This window comes from Thalia democratica, chromosome 5 (genome assembly GCF_965202585.1).
Source record: "Thalia democratica chromosome 5, ktThaDemo2.hap1.1, whole genome shotgun sequence".
Taxonomy (NCBI): domain Eukaryota; kingdom Metazoa; phylum Chordata; class Thaliacea; order Salpida; family Salpidae; genus Thalia; species Thalia democratica.
Genome location: NC_139169.1, coordinates 39,895,904 through 39,917,824, shown reverse-complemented (window position 1 = coordinate 39,917,824; position 21,921 = coordinate 39,895,904). Strand labels below are relative to the sequence as shown.

Here is a 21,921-nt window from a genome sequence, read left to right as displayed (position 1 = left end):
TTAAACTAACAAGAACTTCAGGGTACTTGCAAAGTAATCGAATGATCGGGAACTTCACCGTTAGTGGTATACAAATCATAGATGTTATTCTGTCTGACAAACGCAGACGTAAACGATCCGTCCAAAGTTAGTTTATTTTCTTCCGTACATATTTCGCTAAAAATGTTTTTAAAACCATAGGATATTTTTTAATAGCTTGTGATGATTTATACATACTACGAACTTGTTTTAAAAAAAAATAAACTTGAAATTTCTTTCACACTTAGTGGTTTCGACTGACTGCTAATCATAGCAAAATAACTTTTTTTGAATAACCATGAAGACTGAACAGTACACCACCGTCATAAGGATTTTTCAACCTTTTTTTTCGCCTACGACGTAGTGAATACTACTTTTTTAAATAATTTATTTAAAAATTAAATAGCCCCTTACATATAAGCATAAAATGTTAAAGGATTTTTTCCTTATCATAACCGCTAAATGATGACTGTTAATAATAAGTTTTGTGGAAACCGAGAAAGCTGCAAACAATATATCTTATTTCTTCTGGTGTTTTAGAACTGCAAAAAGAAACTTAAGATTAAATGTTAACTATGTTTCATAATAGGCTGTTCACGAAGAAAATAATTTGTTTAAACACTACTGGAATAAGTTTTATTATCACTCGATAAAAAAACACGGCATTAAAGACATCCTAAACAAAAATAATTAAAATCAATGAAAAAAAAGTCTTTAGAAATAACTCAAAAAATGCAGGTAGTCATTTGTAGATTATCTAATCACTGAGACTTTTCATTAATCTTTTTAAATCTTCACTCATCATCTCTGATTTGTCCAAACTCATCAGTTCCGCTTCACTGCATCGCTCTGTGACGTCACAGTTACTACCGCCATCTAACGACAAAGGAGTGGGCGAGTTCGATTTGGTGCTTGAATTTATTTTTAACGGCTCTATATCCTGTGAAAAGTTTGAATATCAATATAACTGTTTTTTATTGTAATAAGTAAGATCTGTTTATATTAACGACGAAGGTAAAAGTTAAGAAAACAAAGACATTCTAATTTATTTTTATTGTTGTAAGGAAAACAAAAATTAACTAACAATGCTATTCTATGTAAACAGTAATAAAAAGTGTTTTATAATTTAAAATTTTCAGTTTCATTTTACATTGTTTATTAGAATGACGCGACAAATTTGACATATAACGTTTAGTTGTCGAATATTTTTTTTTGGAACGCACGCAACAATTCCAGAAACTTTAAAAAATGTTTTTTTTGATGTACAAGTTATAAACAAAACTTGTTAACCACAAGTTAAAAAATCTTCATTTTTTTAAAAAGTAGTTTGTTTTACTAAATTTACAATTTCATTATTAATATGAAAATATTTTTCTGTAAACTATAAACATTCATTTCTAAGAAAATCTTGTTTTTTGTTTACACCATTTGGTATGGTACAATTAAATTCTCGAAAAAGCCTAAAGCATAAAAACTTGATTAAGATATGTTTCTTAACATTTTCTAGAAACTTGTTTTGTTTCCTGAGGGCACATTATGTCTTTAGCTCAGTTTGGGTTGTAGAAAATTCAATTGTGTTTTCGAAACCACATTGAAAAAACAAGGTTTTATTTGTTACTTTTATTTTTCACAATCTAATTTTCTACTTTTACTTGATTGTTATACATATTGCTTAAAAACAAATGAGTTTAAGTTCGTATCGACCTTCTTTTACACTCAAAGTTCAACATGATAATTAAAGTATCTTATAACATTTAAGGTTTGTTTAACAGTATAGTTCTATCTGTATTAAAATATTTATTATTTTTTTAATACTTTCAACCTTTTGAATGCAAACTCAGGTTACTTCTCCTGTAGAAATTGAGATATTTTCATTAGTTTTCCAAAAATCAAAACATATAAAATTAAAATTACTTTAGAACACCTTAAAACAGAATTAATATTATTAAGTTGATTTCTTTACTGTTTATTGAATTGACTCAAAAACAAATGTTCTATGTAGAAATAGAAAAATATTTAGTTTAATGAGTTTTAAGGTTTTTTAAGATTAAATTTAATTGGTGGCACTATAATACTAATTTAAAAGTAATGATGTAAATTTTAAGTATGTAAAATTTTAGATAAATATTTCAAAATAAATATATAACGTTCGAATGTTTTTTAAATTATGTCTATTAAAACAAAAACCTTCTAATACCCTAGTTTGAATTTTTGTTTTTGAAAATAAGAAGAGCATGTACAGCTAAAATTAGAATACTCCAACAAAAAAATTTAGTTATTTTATTTAAAGCTTTTCATTTCATTACAAGTTTTTTTGTTTTTGTTGAAAAAAACGTGCACTACATGGAAAATTTTAAAAACTAACCATAAAAAATCAACAAATATCATGATTGTAATTCACGACTAAAACTACTGACTGTTTTAGAACGCCATAACGTTTTTAATAAAAGTATAAACGATCATTAAACGTTTATAAACGAAACAACTTTAGTACTTTTTAACTTACCAGTATTTTTGCTGTGTAAAACTGTTTAGCCTTTCATTATTTTCTTTGAATTTATAAAAATTTTACATTAAACGTTTTACGAGTAGTTTGAACTCCCAACTAATTTTTTATTATGTTTTTATTGGTAAGTGCTAAATCTTGCTGATAAGCTACATTTAAGTGATTTGCTATGTTATAAGTCGGGAGACTTTAAAAATTAAAACGTTATTAAAAAAGAATCAGTCTCATTTTGTTTTTTCTTAAGTTTTATTGCATTAAAACTGAGTAGCTTTAACAGTTTAAGTTAAATTTAATTTTTTACCGTTAACAATAGGTTACAAAAACATAAACGTTCTTACTTTATGTTCTTCTGTTTCTTTGTTGCATTCAGCTTCTACTTTTACCTGCTGACTTGATGGGCTCGGTGTGTTTCCATCACTCATTCCTGAGTCATCGAAATTAGATTCTGATGAATATTTGTGTTTTAAATTTTTACGTGAAATTCAGTTGTATAGAATAAGAATGGTATACTTCAATTACTTAACGAAAATAAAACAAAAGAGATCGTTAGTATAAAATAAGGTCCTTATTCGTATCAAATTACATTTTTTTTGCCTAAAATAAAAGAAATAGCGCTTACCAGCATTATTTGTCTTTTTCATCAGGCTTAGAACATTCTTTCTCTCGTCATTTTCTTGGTAACCTGATTGAGATGCTTCAAGCTTAACTTTTTTGCTTCCGTTTATTTTCAAATTAATTGGACTTCCAATCGCTACTTGCTCACTAAAACGATGAGTTGTTAGTACTTTTATTTAAAACATTAGTTTTTTTTTATAATTATTACTTCAAGAATTTTAATTTTATAAACATTGAAAAAAAAGTGTTTAGCTACCTCAGCTTTGAATAATCTTCACCTCGCTTTTGATCATTGAACGCAAAACTATTCATAATACTCGCTTGTTGTTGGTTGCCGTGGTAACCACCATTAAACGCCTTTATGGGTTCATTGTTGGGCTGGAACTGTTGTTGGGAGTTCTTCATGTAGTTCAGCATCATCTTGGACAAGGAGTAAGCGTCCTCTTCGGGTTTACGCGCTGCTCTGTGCATAAAATAAGCGCAAAGTTAATGAACAAGAATTTTTAAACTGGGGTGTAGAAAGCTAAGTGTAAGTAATTTTTTTAATTTTTCCAGTAGTTAAAACATACAAAAAAATTACAAATTTATAGTTTATTTAAAAGCTTTAAAAAAAAAACTTCTAATGTAATAAAACAAACTGATTCATTATTTTGTTTACCAGATATAAATCTTATATTACAAATTCTACTAAATATTAGTTTGTATATTAAATAAACTGGTTTAAAAGATCTTTTTAAATAAAACTTTTAAAATGTGTTCTTATCACTACTTTACCTCCTTTGCAATTGAATAGTATTTGTTTGTTGTTAACAATTGTTATTTATACAAACATCTATTTAAATTTGAACAATATACAGATCAATTTAGTCTAACTTTAAGCACTTCTAATACAACTTTATTACAATAATAACCCGATTAGAGCATAGATAATCGCCTTTACACTATTGCATAAAATATTATACAAGTATGTACAATACACACAATATATTTAAACTCGCCTCTTTCTAGATTGCATCATATTTCTTTGTACTGCTTCAGGGTCAGCATCATGGCTAGCTAAGTGATGCTGTTAGTTTATTAAATAATCATTAAATATTATTCATATAGTTTCTATCAAATACATCTTTAAAAACTTGTTTAAAGCTAAAATTAAATCAACTTTTGCTGGTTTAGTTCTACTTTTTTCAAGCTTTTATTTTGAATTTTTAGTTGAGGATGCTTAAAACTTTACTATTTGCGAGGAAATACATTTGACTTTTTTATAGGTTAATAATTATTTTTTACTTCAAAACTATTTTTTTGCTTAAGAGTAGTTGTGTTATTATATAAAATGACAAAAACAATTGTTTCTTTACATTTTCAAATTTCATTATTTTATAAATAATAAATTTCATGTACAGATAATCAATCATTCAAAATTTATGACATTTTTTACAAACCGGATAGATCTTATAATTAGCAAAAAGGGGAGTCTTTTGGCGCTGGGGTTGTCATTTATTGATTCGAGTTTCTACTTGTTTTATAAAAATAAACCACATGAAGAAAGTAAAAGTTTAGTTTAGTTCAGAAACTCACTTGGATTTATTTAATATTGTTTTGTCGAGACGTTTGTTTAAAAAATATTTTAATGCATTTGAAACGATTTATAAAATACTATTTAACACAACGACATAATTAAGTTAAATTGCTAATATTTTTTCAAAGTGAATCGAACTGCTTAACTTAATTATAACGATTTTAAACTGTTATGTAGAAAAAAGTTTTACTCTCTAATAATGTTAATAATTATAAAAAGATAACAAAATATATAATAAAAAGAAGTTTTTAACAGTTTTAAGCTAACACTTATCTATAATTACAATAGTAGCTATGACAAAAAATCATGTATATTAATAATGTTTTAATGTATGTAGACAAATAATTTTTATCGAAAACACAATAAATTAGTTAAAAGTTTAGTCTCAAATTATTTAGCTAACATTTTCTAAAGATTTTAGAAAACATTAAGCTTCAGACTATTTTTAGTACTTATTTGACTTTTAGGAAAACATTTTTTTATTAAACTAACTTAAAAAACAATATTTAAAGACTAATATTGAAAACAAACAATTTTTTTTGCAATTGAGGAATTTAAATACACTGGACATCATATTATAAAGTGTTTATATAGATTGATACTTTAAAAAGGTTGGCAAAAAACAGTTAGCTTAATAAAAAAAATCATATAAAATAGTTTGTTAACACTTATTTTCTTTAAATGTTTAAAACTTCTAAATATTTATTTCTTAATTAGAATATAAGTTTAAAATTTACATACAAAGCCTAAAACACTTTTAGATAAAACCTTGAGATGTTCCGATCTTCTAAATCTCTTTTCGCATAGTGTGCACGGATAAGGTCTCTCCCCAGTGTGAGTCAGGATGTGCCGCTTGAGGTGCTGTTGTCTCCCAAACACTTTGCTGCAAAACTCACATCTGAAATGATTACGTAGTTAATTAGAAGCTGTAAATTTGTAGAAGATGGTCTGTCTATTGAAAACTCGCTTTACATATACATTACTGATATGGCTATTTGAGCCTTAGTTTAACAAAAAATAGAGGTAATCCAAATATGCTGAACAACGTTATAATTAGACAGAAGACTTCCGAACATTTTTTGTAAGCTAAGATATACAAATGGAACCATTGCTTAATTTTTTATAGAACTTTTATATTAGTATTTTTTGTTTGAAAGTTTTTTTACTGTTAGTTCTATTAATTAATTTGACAGTAATTGTTATGTTTCATATTAGTATATATAAGTTTTTGTTCAAATTTTTTTTTTTTTTAACTTGCTATTAACTAGCTTATATAAGTCAAGTAGTTTAACTGGAATTTTAAATAAAATGCATCGAAAGCCAAACTTAAACACTATTGCCTACTGTATGTTTAGATTATTACTTAATAAAACTATCTGGTTTAATTTCACGCTGTTAAATTTTAATTGTAGCTAGCTAACTTTGAGTAATTGTAATTGAAAATGTTTAAAGTAATGTATAAAAACATGTTTGTTCATTTCTATGTTATAACAGTTTATGCCTAACTTAAGAGTTTTTGTTATCATCAATAGCTTAGAAAAATATTTTGTTAATTTAGAGTTTGAAATAAAAATTTTATTTTTCGGCAGCACATCTTAAATATAAAATTTAAAACTTTTGAACCATCGTAAAACCAAAAATTATTTATGCATCCTTTTTTTAAATGTTAAGACTGAAAACACTACAAAAAAACACTTTTGTCTGATTGAACAAAAAGAGCTAAATCGTAATAATTAAATGCCTTAGAGCTACGAGAGTTGGGAATTCCATTCATGACTTCCGGTGGTAACATTGAGTTAAATCGTTTCTCAAAAACATTAAATCATAATGCCTGACTAAAAGTTAATTTTAAGAAAGTTTTGAGAAACAGTAAGAATTTTTGATTACAACCGTTTAGCATATAACGATTTTGATACAGTTTTTTTTTTTACAATGTTTTTTTCGAACACAAGTTTGCTCACAACATAAATTGGTTTTAAAATAATCTTTAACAGCTTTTTTTTTTGTTTAAAAGTATGAAACTGCTTACTTAAACTCCTTTTTTGGTTTTTCTTTTTTGTTGATGAAGCTAAAGTCATTTTGTTCCTCCAATCTTTAAAAAAGACATTTTTTATTAACTAATTTATAACCTTTACTAATGTTTTTTAACAATTTAAAATTAAGCAACAAGAGTTTCACCGTATTTAAAAAATGAAAATGCTAGTTTTCGAAAAGTTTGCTTTTTAACTACTTAGGAAGTAAAACTAAGCAAAGTGCTAAAAAATTGAGCAAAATTAATTTTCAGAAATTTTTTTATCAAATGTTTGAAGCGGGACTTTACAAAACCCGGATACAAAAATAATCAATAAAACTGGCTGGGTAAAAATGTTAAAACTAATTTACTTATAAAGAAAGGTAGAGCCTTAGAAAAAGTGACAAATTTTAAACTTATTATTTTTTCCTTTTTACTAATTTCAAGAAAAAAAGTCGAGTATTATTTTAATACTTTTATTTAATGAAGTTTAAAAACAATGACTAAAACTTTTATGTTGTGCTTATTATGTCATAGATAAAACTGTAAAAAAAATGTAACATATTAATGTGATTATAGTTTAACAAAACATTTAAACATTTAAATGTACTAATATGTATGCAGATATACGCATTTTTTAAGCATAATTACTAAATTGTGAATTTTAAGCAGTAAGCAATAGCAAAACAAAATCTATATAAGAATATTTAAACGAATTAAATAAATCGTTTAAAAGTAAGATACAAACCACTAAGACTTATGGATTTTAAAGTACTTCAAAACTACTTTTGTTTTTAATTGAAATGTAATTAACTTTTAAAACTTCTTTAATTTATTTGTGTGCATATGAATGTTTATTTGAAAAAGCTACAAAATCAAAATATTAATTAAAAAATAAAACCTTTGCACACTTAACTAATTTAACCTAGCAAAGTCAGACAAAAGTAGTTCGAAAACTCGTAAAGATTTAATATTTACTGAAATATTAAAACTTATTCTAACTCTAGTTAAATTGTACCATAACAAAGATATACGGGGTATTAAATTCAATTTTTTATAAATAATGAAAAACGATTTAACAAAGTTTATGAGTTTTGATTGAAAGTTTATTAATAAATGCACCAAAGGAAATGAAAAAAACACAACGTTTTTAAATAAAAAACTCGCACTTTTTAAAATTACAAAACTATTGTTGAAATCGATACAACTCAAATGATTATTTTAACAGCTTATTTTAACGACTTTAAAATAAATTACATGATAAAAAAATAAAAATTACAAAAATCTTGTTTGAAGAACTAATAAAATAGTACAACCCTTAAACGACTCTAAAGAACATATATTTACAAAATTGTATTAAAACAAATTTATAAGTACATAAAGCAGCAAAAAGAAAGCTTTTTCTGCAACAAAAAATGACTTAAGATACCAAAGATAAAATAATGTTGTCTAAAAGCTTATGTTTAGCAACTTACTAATTATAATTCTATTATAAGAAGGAAGAAATTACAATGATACAAAGGAAAAGAAAAATAACTAAGATCTGAGAAAAAACTTTCTCGATATAATGTACGGTCGGTTAAAACAAACAAAAACAGCCGAAGTTGATAACGCAAAGCATAAAGAAAAGTTTCAACATATAAATGCATTCTGACACTCGCAACTTCACAAAAAAATCCCCTCAGGGCGACAGTCGCATGACAGCAGGGCTACGAAACGTTTGCGGACCAGACGCTAGTTACATGGCAACGGTCGCTGCCTAGCAATGGGCCCCGGGGCGGTTTCCGTTGAGGTTAAGTTTTTTCGTTGCCATGGAAATCTTTTCAAAAGTAAACATTTTCTCAATTCGATAAGCTTTTTTATGACATCTCTTTGTTGTGATGAAACTTTTCGTTAAAAGGAACGAGTTTTTGTAAATGCTTAGTACAAGTTTAAAATATCGGATTATTTTGGCAAACAAAAGCATTTAATGTTTTCTCAGTAGTTAACCAGTTGGTATTTGGAAGTAATGCGAAGACAAGTTCTGAATACTTGTAATTACCGTATACGTATGTATGTTATAAATCAAAAATCTTGAAATTAATAACAATTGTAAATTTTTACAGTATAACTTCAAATTTATACTTCTAATCATTTATACTTAAATACCATTGTTTAAACTGACGCATAATAATTAGTTCAAACCTTTTTTGTAGTTATTAGAACTAACAAAAAAAATTACAACTTAAATGATAATCCTACTTATTAAGGTTTGTATATTATCAGTTCTTCTTATTATTAAAGAGTTTTTTTGTTTTTACTTTGTTATATTTTCAGCTTAAAACTCCAGTAACTAAACTATGTATAGATGACTAATTTAATTAAGTTTATACTACAACACTCAAAAAATACTTCATGCAACTATTTTTTAAATTTTAACTTAATTTTTTTAGATGCTTTACATAATCATAACTTGTAATAACTTAAGAAGAGTTACCAGTGTACTTTTTTTTATCTAGCTAGACTAATTTTAACACACTTTACACACTCAAAATAAATAATAAAAACTACATGCAGTGGTTTTCAAAACAAAAATTTATTGTTCATTCAACAAAGCAAACTATCTAATCTCACAAGCATTGCACAACAAAAATTACTGAGACTTTTTATTTCTCAAGTTATACCTTCCTTCCTTCTTCTGGTAGTTGCCCTGCTCATTGCTCTTCACCAAACTCAGGGCCATACCGCTCTCCTGTGTTTTCGGTGGGCCGTTGAGAAGCTTGATTGAGTGGTGTATTTGGTGGTCCTGGTCGGCGTTTATGACGTGCTGCTGCTTTCTCTTGCTGCTGAAGTAGTCTGCTAACGACTGGTGGTCTATCATCGCTGTTTCGAAACTATCAGCTGTTGATGAGATTAATAAAATTTAATTTATTGATATTAAGTTCAATGAAGTTTACTTAAAAGCAATTACTAAGATATTCATAAAAATGTATTTATCGTTGGAGCTAGATTCTCTATGCTTTAAGTATAAATTAAGCTAAGCAATTCAATGAAATAAAGTTTAAATTAAATTTTTAAGCTCAGTTTTCAATGAAAAACTATTGAAAACTAATTTAATTTAAAAAAAACTTTTGTTACAATACTGCGATCGATTCAATTCTTTTTTTATAGTTGCTGTCTGATAATACACTTACCTTTAGTTGGATAGTTCAAATTAATTTTTGGCTGCATCACTCGTGGCTTTTCCTCGTCTTTTTTTGAAAAACTTTCATTCAGCCTTTCCTTTTTCATCCTATGAATAAAAAATTAATTTAGAACATTTAAGTAAGTTTTCAATTTTAAAACTAAGTTATTTTAAGGGAGAAAACTTAAGCTTTAAAAAATGATAAAGTATTACATTAAGTAACCGAATTTAACAGCTGATAATAAATACCAAGACAATAGCTTTGTAAAATATATAAATTAAAAGGACATTCCATAAAACTATGTATTGCATTTTTACAAAACACACCATGTAAGTTGTCTGAGAATTGTTTTTTATAAAAAATAATCTCCTGTTTCCCCGTTAAATTTTGTTCCAACAAAAACAACTGCTCCTAAATCTCTTACTTGATAATTCTTCCCCGGGGAGTTAGTTTGATTTATTGGTTTCTAGGGAGTTCAGTGTTGAGGGGGTAAAAAGGCAAGCAGTTTATGAGCAGCAGAGGACAGTTGCTATTTTTCAAAGCGATAGCGGAAAACTTAAGTAAAAGCCTGAAACTTAAACTCTTTCAACGTTTTAATACAGTTTGCTAATGTAATTTGAAACACTAATTACTTTTTAGTGTTGCTTACTCGCTTTTTTTTCGCAGTATATAAAAAAGAATCGTTAAATATAAACTACTAATCTACTATTATTTTATAAAAATTAAATAGTTTTTTTTTACAACTAACATTTTAACAATTTTTTAGTTCTCTGTTGGCGTAGAGTTAAAATATTTTTTTAGTAAAAGAAACAATTTTGACGTCGTGTTAAATGCAAATAAAGTGCAACTTTGTTTGCACTTATCAAATACAAGTTTTCAGAAAACTTTTTTATTAGTTTAAAAGTAAAAACTTCACAAATTCAACTTAATAGCTAATTAGCAGTACACATTTAACACTTAATTCTTTAAAATTGATTTTATTAACTTAATAAAAACTAACGCAGCCAACTTATCGGCAAATTTTTCAACGTTGTCCTTGTTAGCAGCATAATATCCACTGGAATTGTTCCCGTTTGAAGGAATTCCCCTGCTGTGCGACAAAATGTCGTTTTGTGAAATGGCTATCTGGGAAGCCAGGGCTCCGTGGTTTATAATGCTCGACTTTCCTTGGCCATCGAACACAATTAGGTCCTATAAATTTTTTGTTATGATAAACTTCGTACAACATTAATAATAAAACAAACTTATTAAACTTATAAACTAGTAGATCAAAATCATTAAATTAAACAAGTTATTATGATTTACTTAATAAGTATTTACATTTGAAACTAAAAGTATTATAACAGTTATTGTATTGATTTAAACTTTTTTGTAAAAAAAAAATTGAAAGTTGTTATCAAGTACTAGTACAAATTAGAACTGTTGAAAAAGTTCATACGAACACCAATAAGTTTTAGTTAAAGATAGCTTAAAAACTGCCACTCTTAAAAGCTCATGTGACTCTGCACAAACAGTTTGACTTATTAGATTTTTTTTCTTCACTTTACACTGTAATTGCAGTTTTACAGAAATAATAACTATAAACAAGCACTTCATATATTCTATAATTATGTTTAACATAACGAATAAAAAAGAAGGTTTTAGTGAAGTTAGCAAAAAACTAACTATGACAGTTTTTTTAACAAAAGCTTTGTAAATAACATGCTTTTTTAACCAGCAGATTCACCACAAAAACACAATCACCCAGTAGCTAAAAAAAAAAGCTTTATAAAAAGCAGCAGCAGCTTTTAAAAATAGAGCGCAACTTTTTAACAGTTTTGTCAAGTAACTTAACCCAGGAAGTATGATGAAAGGAAACTTTGTGACGTAATAAGTTCCTGCTATTTCATAGTTTTCTATTTCAGCGCAAATTGCAAACTAAATGCATTAAAAATAAAGTTAGTAAAACGTTCATAAAATTAGTATGTACTTAATAAGAAAATCTGTATATTTTAGATTTTTAGAAGTTATTCATAAGTAAATTACAAATAACATAGCTTGTTTTGTATAGTCTCAAAAAAAATTGTTACTGGTTATTTAACTCAAATTGAAAGAAAAGTTTAGGTTTAACTTTTTTAGTTTTTCTTTTTGGATTTAACTTGTAAAATGCTTTTTATTTTCTAACACTCGCCAATTTTCCATATATATTAAAACTACTATAAAGCTTTTTTTTAAAAGTCAAACAAGAGTAGCTTACTAAGCAGTTTTTTTTTATAATAGTTCAAAGTGAAAGCAAAACATTTATATTTTTCTATTCTAGATTACAAGTTTATCTTTAAAACTTCACGTAAAGTTTTTTTAACTAGGTTATTCAGCTTAGATTTAACAACAGACTGCTTTAAATACAATTTGTATGAGTAATCACTTACGTTACTCAGAATATTCAAGCCATGAACTAGTTTTCTAATTAACTTGAAAGACTTAAGTTAAAAAAATGTGTTTTTCGTAGAAAACTTAAAAAAGAGTTAAGAAAAAAACTAATATTTTCAAAGAGATTTTATAATTACTCAACATTGTAAAAAAAATCAATAAGCTTATGTTTAATTATTAAAGTAGCGTTTATTCGAAAATAAATTTTGTGATAAAGTGGTTTATACTAACTTTCAATACTTTAATTGTGACAATTAAAATAAGGGTTATCACAAAGTCAAGTATTGAGTAATTAACAACTAATTATTGTTGTCGATTTCAACTGGTAACTCATACTAAGTTTAGATTGTAATAAAATGTAAGGGTTAAGACGCCACTCCTTTAAGTTATTTTATTATTTTTATCTTTATCTCTAAGCTAACTAATTGTAAAAATTTTATTATTATAGATATAAATAAGATATAAAAGGTTAAGGTTAATATATACGTATAACTTTATCACTACCAACTTATCAACACACGTACAAACTTATTTAGTTGTTTAGTACTTTAATAGCAACAAAAGTACTTTTTTCATTAACTAGTCTCACATCATGAGCATTTAACTTTCTTATTTAATTCATTTTAGTTAGTACCTTAATATTTAAATATTAAAACTCTAAAGAATGATTTTGCAGTACTTAACTAGCTTTAATCAACACTCAAAATTTCTGTTTGTCATATTCAAGTTGGCACTACATCAGAATAACAAGATATTCATTTATAACACTTCTGGTAATTTTATCATTATAATTGTTTACCAAAGTATAAAAACTTTATTCTTTTTTTTTACTTCATAGTTAATTATACCTTATACTTATACTAATAAAGCAAACAATAAAGTTTGCTAACCGAATTATGTGATCGAGGGTTGTATGGCACCGTAGGCTTCTGCATTTTCGCAGTCAATTTACTCAGGTTGTTCATCCACATGTTGTTTGGTTTCATATCAGGGGTTCCACCTGTAAACCCGTGCGTCTGGAGAAACTCCTGGCATTTCTGGTAGACGAAAGGGCTTTGGAGGAAACAAGCAGTGCACAGCGTCTGTTTGAGCAAATAAAATAAAATAGTATTGGACTGTTTAAAAAAGATTTTTACTAAGAAAACTCTAATTACTAAATTTTGTGAAGACTTGCTTAACTAGTTGTTTAGTTTAAAAAGCTATAGTTGGGTTTAGATAACATATCATCGTTTTAATAAAAAATATTTTTTAGTTTGTAGTTTATTTTAACTAGCTTTCTAGTCTTTTAAGTAAAACAGAACTCGATTAATTGAGCAAAGCTAGATTTTTTCAAGATAAATATTTTTGAGTAAAGCATAACTCACGTCCAAAGACGCAGAAAAACACTGTCAAAAAAGCAAAATACATCTAAGAAGTGGATTAAAATCTAAGAAGGGTAATTTGAAGGGTGTAAAATTGTACATTATAGCTCAATTTTTCTCGCATAAGGTCAGCCGAACCATTAAACCGCTGTTTAATTATTCACGAGGCGACAGGCTCAAAACCTGGTGTTTTTAGTAAGCCTAAGGGTAAGCTGAAAACTTCATATCACCTTTTGTAGATGGCTTGAAAGAGAAGTAATTTGTTTAATGTGTATAATGAGCCGGGCACTTAAAAATTAACTGCAAAGTTTTAAGTGTGCCTCTGTTTGTTCTAAAAAGCTTGTCACGATAGTTTTTTCACAAAAAGCAAAACTCAATTCAGGTTTTAAGTAAGTTATTTTTCGAAAACGTTTAGTGAAAAAAAAAGTTATAATATTTTTTTATAATAAAACTTTGTAGATAAACAACTTGATCGAAAGCTCTTTTAAAACTTTAAACTTAATTCTAACGGACTGATAGAATGCCAGTCCAGACATTATAGTAGAACACATTTTAACACACTAAATCCATTCTAATCTGATGGAGTTAAACTTCGCTTGGAAAATTTCTTATCTCTAAGCTCACTGTCTTACTGTATAGCACAGCACACACAGGCTAATTAATAAGAAAGGGCGAGACTGTGTTGTCATGGCAACATACACAGTAGGGGGCATAAAGAGGGGTTTAAACTGTACAGCAGGTCATTAATTCAATTATTGAGACATGAAACAGACGCATTTCAAAATACTTGATAGCGGTTTTTGTTTGTCTACTTGGAGAAATTCGTAATGTTTGATATAAAATGTAATGCTTTTTGAGGTAAAAGATAATTAATCCAATTTTTTATGTTTGCACAACTTGATAATTTATTTTCTATAATGTTTAAGTTTATTTTAAAACTTTAAAGAAACATTCATAGTTTTTAGTTAATTGAATACAAAAGGATTTAACTTGAATATAACAACATGTACTTTATGCCCGTATTCGTTTCAAAAATATTAAAAGATGTATCTAAAAGTTAAATTTTAAGGATATTGTCAATGCATTAGGTAGCTTTGAAAGTTAAAAGCTATGGAACTTATTACACTATTTTTAAATTCCTTATACTTAAGCTAAAAGTTAAAACTATTTTTTAAAAAACAAATTTTAGGTAAAATAAGATAGAATAAGCTTGATCGGAAAAATAAAATACTAAATAAGAATTTTAAAAAATAAAAAGGTTTTAACTAAAATTTGTGTTTTTACACTAGATAAAAAAAACTTTCCAAATGAAAGTCACTTGTGACTGTTATTTATTTGGAATTTAAGCTAACTTTGCTTGGAGCCATGTATAAACCCCCAGGGCCATCTATAACAGCCAGCTTACAGCTTATTTCTTTTCGCTAAAATTTATAAGTTGTATTTTAGTTCTTGCAGTTTTTGTGCGAATACTTCGCTTAACCTTGTATTTTTTACAACTTTTTCAATGGACTTTTCCTATATTTTACAAATAAAACTGTTTTAATTTTTTCGCTGTTATATGTTTTAACTTTACTAAATTTAATATTTTAAGAATTAAAGCTTAACATCAAAGGTTTGAAAATTTGATATTATTTCATTAGTTTACATGAATTAAAAAGAGTTGATAGTGTCATCTCATTGACTAACTTAAACACATTTAAACTTTTTAGCTTCTACAAATCAAGATAACGTTTTATAAAAAAATCGTAAGAAATTATAAGTGTTGACCAAGATTAAGTAGTTGTTTTCGATAAAACATATGTATATTTTTATATTAAGGTATTTAGGTCAAATTGTATAAAGCTATAACATAATAATTTTCTAACTCAAATCTTATTAAACATAAAGTATATCACATACTCATGTTTAAGTCATTTGAACTTAATGATAATAAATTAAATAATAAACACTCTTCTTAACAAACACTCACTAAAAAGAAAGTCTTCTTTTTTGGCAAATTACTAGTCAAAAATCAAGCACATTTTAAAAACTTAGCACACTTTTTAATATCAAACATCAGCAAAAAGGCTCTTAAAAACTTAAATGTAACAGAGTTAAATCATCTCAAAAACTTAAGCGTATCTCATTTCCAATGGGATTACAATTAACGATAAGAAATTGCTTTGAAACATTGTTCCAAGCAAAGGAAGCAAACATAAGGACTTTTAGAACAAACCAAATTCCATCCCCATACTTCCCTGAGGTCCCCAGAGATGTTCGCACGGCAACAATCCTTCGTAGCAACACAGGCACGTTGGATTAGTTGCATGGCAACGCAGGAATAACAAAGGGAAATTATCTCCATGGTAGTGTCTGTGGGGATTTTATTTTTATTGTCATGGGCATTGGAATGGAACAGCGCCTTACTGCTTCTTAATTGGGCATGAACTTAAACGTCTCTTGGTTTTTTAGTTTTACTTTTTTTGTTTGAAGTTAATTTCATGTCTTGTTATAGAAATTTTATTAAAAGTTATTTTTTTAAGTTTTTTATTTTGTTTTTTATTTTAATTTTATTTAATTTTGTTTATACAGAATTTTCTAAATATGGCAAGGAACATTTCCTAACCGTTTCAGGTAATTATCTCAAAAAACTTAGGAGAAAATAATTTTTATTGAGATAGTCTTTTTTACTCTTTTTAAATATACCGATATAAAGCAAAATTTTCAAAAATAATTTGCTCCTACAGACTTGAAGATAGACAACTATTTTTTTGTGCTTTCTATTCATGTGATTTCCCAACGTCAAAAAATTTTACTCAGCAAAATTCCAAGTTCGGGACAACAGATGCATCTTAATGCTCATGTATGCAAATGAATATATAATAGATAGATAATTTATGTAAACTTTTTTACTGCATTATTTTTGAAATTTAATATCATAACCTAAATTAAAACCTTTTTAAGTATTTTGTGTACCAAACACCTAAAAAGTAATTCTTAGAAAAAATGTGTATTAAATATCAAACGAAGTTTATGAACTTTTTATCCGCTTTGTTTTCGCATTACGGTGTTTTATTGCAAATTAAAGTTTATGCGTCGTTAAAAAACCGCTTGATAAGCAAGACAACTCGGCGCGCGAAATTATTTTGCAACATGAACGCAGCTTTAACGATAGAACTTACAGCGTAATCTAACAGTTTGTGCTTTAAGTATTTGTATGTTGAAAAATACTTAGCTTCTATATTTTGAAAAAAAAAAAACTTTTTTAATAGTTTTATTATCATCAAACTTTCTGATGTCGTATTTTGAATACACTAAGTTTTATAGAGGCGTATGTATACCTTTACCTACTTTTTCACTAACAAAATACGGTGTATTTTATAAATATTTTAGCAAAAATAAGTTATTTGCATAAATTTACATTTTAATTTGATAAAACAACCTCAGGAACTATTATTTTACTATTCCTTTTGGATTTTTTTTGTATGATTAATTCATATACTTCTAAAAAATGTTTATTATGCAGCTAAGATGTAAAAATAATAAACTACAAATTCACCTCCATTACGGTATTCTGACTGAGTGACAAGTTGCTTGTGTAAATGTAATCCAGAACTTTTGAGAAACCAGTCGGATTCACAATATCAGGGATGTCAATTGTAATTGGAAGACTCGTCATTTGGGTCTTGTTGAGGATATCCCTGGAAAAAATTGCATTTAATTACCTTCCTAAACATAAAAATTACTTTGTATGCTTTTTTTTAAATTTTAAGAATAGCATTACTAAATGTTATGAGTAACAAAAAGGGTGCTTATTTTATTTGAAAAGTTAAAGGTGTATCAACGTATACAGTATTTTTTTGTATATTAAACATTTCCTTATATAGTAAATTCAGAATTAAGTTTAACAAATAAACTAAACCTTTTTGTTAAAAAAATAGAACTGTAAGCATACGACAACACAAAGAAAAAAAGAAAAAAAAAACATTTCAAAGTTATAGCTGCTATCACAACCAGGTGCTTAAGTATAACACATTATGTTACCAATACACCACCTATTTACTTATATACATAATAAAACTTAACTACATTTTAAACAATTTTTTGTTTTAAACAGTGCCCGTTGGTGGTATTTGTTAACAAACAACCATTTTTTTTATTGCAAATTTTTGTCTTATTCTGTCACAACTTACCCAAGTTCATTTCTCTATGGTACCTTTGCGGTCTTTATAAAAACATTTCAGGTATAAACTGATAATTAATCATTCACTTTTTACGGTTTTATACATAGACAACACACTTTATATGATCGCACTTTATTCTCTTTACAATTAATTGATTAAACCCTCAGGTCTAATATCCCAGTCATTTGTTCAATTTTTCTATAAATACTTTTAAAATATAAGCATTAATTATGAAGTTTATATTATTTTTATAATTTAAGTCCAAATGTTTAAACACCCACGGACAGAGAGCATTGAATTTTTATACTTATGTTAAAATATGTATTTTTATTTTTTAAGTAAGAAAATTGTAATAAAATCACAACAGAATTTTATGATTTTTTGCTTTCTTAATTTTTATATTCGAAAATTGACAAATCTAGGCATTGAAATATAAGCTGCTTTGCTTATATGCATTCGAAGACAAATAACGAAAGAAAAATAATAGATAATAAAAAACACAAAAACCACAAGAAATATTCTCTTAGAAATATTCAAATTTAACGATCATACCCTTGGGTTTAGCGGTTAGATTTGTAACATTTCTCAGACAGAAAAAGCATGATAAGAAATAAATGCAACAAATAAAAAGATGTTTCCTCAAAGTACATTTTGCATTAACTCATTTAAAACTTGTAAAAAAACGTGATCCTTACTTTAAGCGTATGTTATAAAATGACACCAAGTAAAAACTATATAAAGTCAAGAAAGTATCTTAAAAAAAATTCATAAAGTTTTAAAACTCGCACAGCTCTCATGACATCGAACAAACAACAGAAGACTGAGACCCTGGGGGCAACAACAAGAAGTATAAGTGAGTGGGATGGCACAAGATGCACACTGAACAACAACAAGGCCCCGGGGTAATCATAGGAAGCAGTTTGAAAATTCCGCTTAAAACTTTCAGATGATTTTGGTACAATATATTTTGTGAGTTTGAATTTTCAAATACACACATGTACTGACATTGAAGTTTGATTTTAGCTTTTTTTTAGTTTAGCTGTTTAATTTATTGATTCTTACATTTGTTAAACTATTTTCAAGTTAATCTAATCAAAATTAAGCTTATCAACTAAAATTACAGTTTATACAAAAAAAAAAATGATTTTTTTATAACTCTATGTGACTCAACTGCTAACCATTGGATTTTTTTAAGAGATGTTTTAGGCTAGGCTTATTAATTAAGCTTAAAAATATGGTTGTAATACTTTTCATTAAAGGAAACTAAATTTTTAACTATAAAAAATGCAAGATGTTTTCAAGTTTAATTCATACACGCCGGTCATATAAAAGTAAAACACTAAACTTCATTAATTATTGAACAATTGAAAACTTTTATATGGGTATAACATATGCTAAACTATTAACGTTTTGTTAAGTTTGAATTAATAAATGTAATAAACTAATATAGTTAATACGATTAAAATTTTTTATTACTTACTAGATATTATATTAAATTAGCCTCATTTTAAAAGGGTTTACTGTTAGCTTTATGATGATTAGCGATTAACAACTGTTTTTTAAAATACGCAAGACAATATATTAAGCAAATCTGAAATTTTTTTTAAGTTGTTTATATAAACGTCAATCACATTCAAAGCTTTTTTTTATTGTAAAACACTTCATAAATAAAATCGATTGTAAGTTTGCTTGTTTGGTAACTGTGTAAATGATACATGTGGCTTAAACAGCTGCTAAAGTGCTTCTTGTTAGCAACTTTGTATTTATAAGAACTTAAATTAACTCTTACACATAATTATTGCTACATATTGCAAACTAAAAACGTTAAAAACTAGTTTAAATATTCTCTACTAGCTAAAAATGTTTAAAGTTTAATATTAGTTTTAAACTTCAACTTATAACAACAAAAGTTTAAATATACGAAAGGAGTAAAACTAAAAAAAAAAAAAACAAACCTATTTAAAAATATAATAAAAAAGCAAAATTGTATATTTATGTGTTTAAACAATTCAAATTAATTTTAGTTTCTTCTATTATTTAAGAACCGAATTCTTACTTGAAATATCCTAAAGAAGCAGACAAAACATTTGCGTGAGATTTAAACTCAGCCCCTTGCACTTTTACTGTTACGTCACAGTGTATTCCCTGTTTTAACAAATTTGTAACAAGTTTTTTTATGAGTTACTTAAATTGTTTAAAATATTTAAAAAACAATTTAAAGCGACACGATTCAAATAACATACATATATTAAAGAGTTCAAAATCAAGGACTAAAAAACTTTAAGCTTTATTTAGTCAATTTAGGTATTTAAAACTTTTTTTTTAATTAATGACTTAAAAATTTTTTTTACAATATTACTTTGGTTTTTAAGCTCGGTATGCAAATACAAAAAATTACATAAATTTATTATGTTGTACTAAAATCAAAAACAAAATACTTTTAGTCGTTGATTATTAAGTTCCTTGAGAAAATAAGCACTGTGTTCCGGATTAGAACAAGTGTACACCCGCGCAGCTCTATCCATGGTGTTTGAAAACTGTTCCAGCTTGAAAAACTAATTTTTGAAGTATAGTACAAACAAAAAACTATTTTAAATTAGCTGTTGAAACAAAATTAATTAGTAATATATTCTTTCAAACTATTTTTGCTAATGAACTAGCTCATATTGTGCAAACTTATGTTTACATAGAGTTTTAAATTTAGTTTGTATTATTCATATTTGTTTGTAACTAGTAACTACTATTAAATATAACCTTTACAATGAATCTAAATTAAGCACACTATAATTGCAACACTCTTATACAAGTCATACAGCAATACACAAAATATAACAAGGGTTCTTATTACATTTATAAAAGCCGGAAGTAATTGGAGTGGGATTCAAGTTATAGCTTTGTGCTATGCTTAGTTCAAATTGCAGGCTTCAAAACTAAGTTTGCTTTCGAAATTTATTCAAATATAGCTAATAGTTTTCATATACATTAAGTACAAGTTTATAGTCTATTAAGTTATGTTAGATTTTAGGTAAATGTTTGCATTTAAGAATCATAATAACTTTGCATGACTTTAAAATGTATAACAATATAACGTTTATGAAAAGTAAAATCAAATATATCCTTAGAATTTTAAGTAATTAAAAAACTAATACTTGTACAACTTTGTTAAATATAAATCTTTTTTCAATGTGTTAAGAAAAATATAAGTAATTTTAATTCTGTTAAAAAAAATCAATCTAAAAAATGTTAAGTCTTTATTAACTAAATGTTCTATTAGTTGTAACTTTTTATTTCAACAAACAAATTAAAATTAAAACAAAACAATAACCAACTTAAAAGTACAACTTTAAAATAATCATGTGCTCTAAAAACAGGCAAACCATTCGAAACTTAAGCGAAAGTTCATTGTTTTAAACTTTTGTCGATAACATTACGTGTTGTTCTATTCATATCATGAAAATGTAATTTTCATTTCCTTTTGTTTTATTTATATTTGTTCTCATTAACAAATCTTCAAAAGCAACTTTTATAAACAAAATAAGTATAATTTATACAAGGTTACGAAGATAGACTTTTACGTTAAAAAACATATTATTTTATATTTTAATGTACTATTTCAAGGTAAAAAGTGTTATATTTGTAGAAATTTAAAAAAATGCCAAATTTTTAGTACTTAAGAAAATAATCTAGTACTTGCACTAGTTAAGTTTTTAACCAAACTTTTAAACTTTTATTATCATTTAAAACAAAAAAAAAAACTTAAAAACAATTTTTTTAGTTTACTAAAAGTAAAACTTATTATGTAAAATTCTTAACATTATAAAATCATTTTGACAATGTGTTACAGAAAACAATCTACTAACATGAGTTATGGAAAGTTCATGTGTTATTACACCGCTATACAAAAGTTTATAAAGGTTAAAGGGTAAATAGCTACTTATTAACTGCATAAGAGATTAGGTTGTACTCTACTCACATAAACTTTTTAAAACAAGAGTGCAATATTTGAAAAACGTTTAATGGTACTTTTTGGTTTTGTTCTTATAAAATTTCTTAATGAATATTTTTTTTATTTAGCTAGTTAGGTTTTTTTATTGTAAA

General features: G+C 26.4%; 1 protein-coding gene across 1 annotated transcript; it reads right to left on the bottom strand.

The window, feature by feature from the left end:
* Positions 1 to 648: 648 nt before the first annotated feature.
* On the bottom strand, positions 649 to 20,419 carry LOC145836018 (uncharacterized). Its single transcript, XM_082943803.1, has 14 exons — positions 20,262 to 20,419; positions 19,880 to 19,968; positions 17,199 to 17,340; positions 13,190 to 13,381; positions 10,891 to 11,081; positions 9,900 to 9,997; positions 9,390 to 9,606; positions 6,745 to 6,807; positions 5,484 to 5,613; positions 4,138 to 4,205; positions 3,396 to 3,602; positions 3,144 to 3,286; positions 2,863 to 2,969; positions 649 to 958 (listed from the first exon to the last, which is right to left on the bottom strand). The coding sequence occupies exons 1-14, from the start codon at positions 20,346 to 20,348 to the stop codon at positions 776 to 778; spliced, it is 1,917 nt and encodes a 638-aa protein (XP_082799929.1). The 5' UTR covers positions 20,349 to 20,419; the 3' UTR covers positions 649 to 775.
* Positions 20,420 to 21,921: the final 1,502 nt, after the last annotated feature.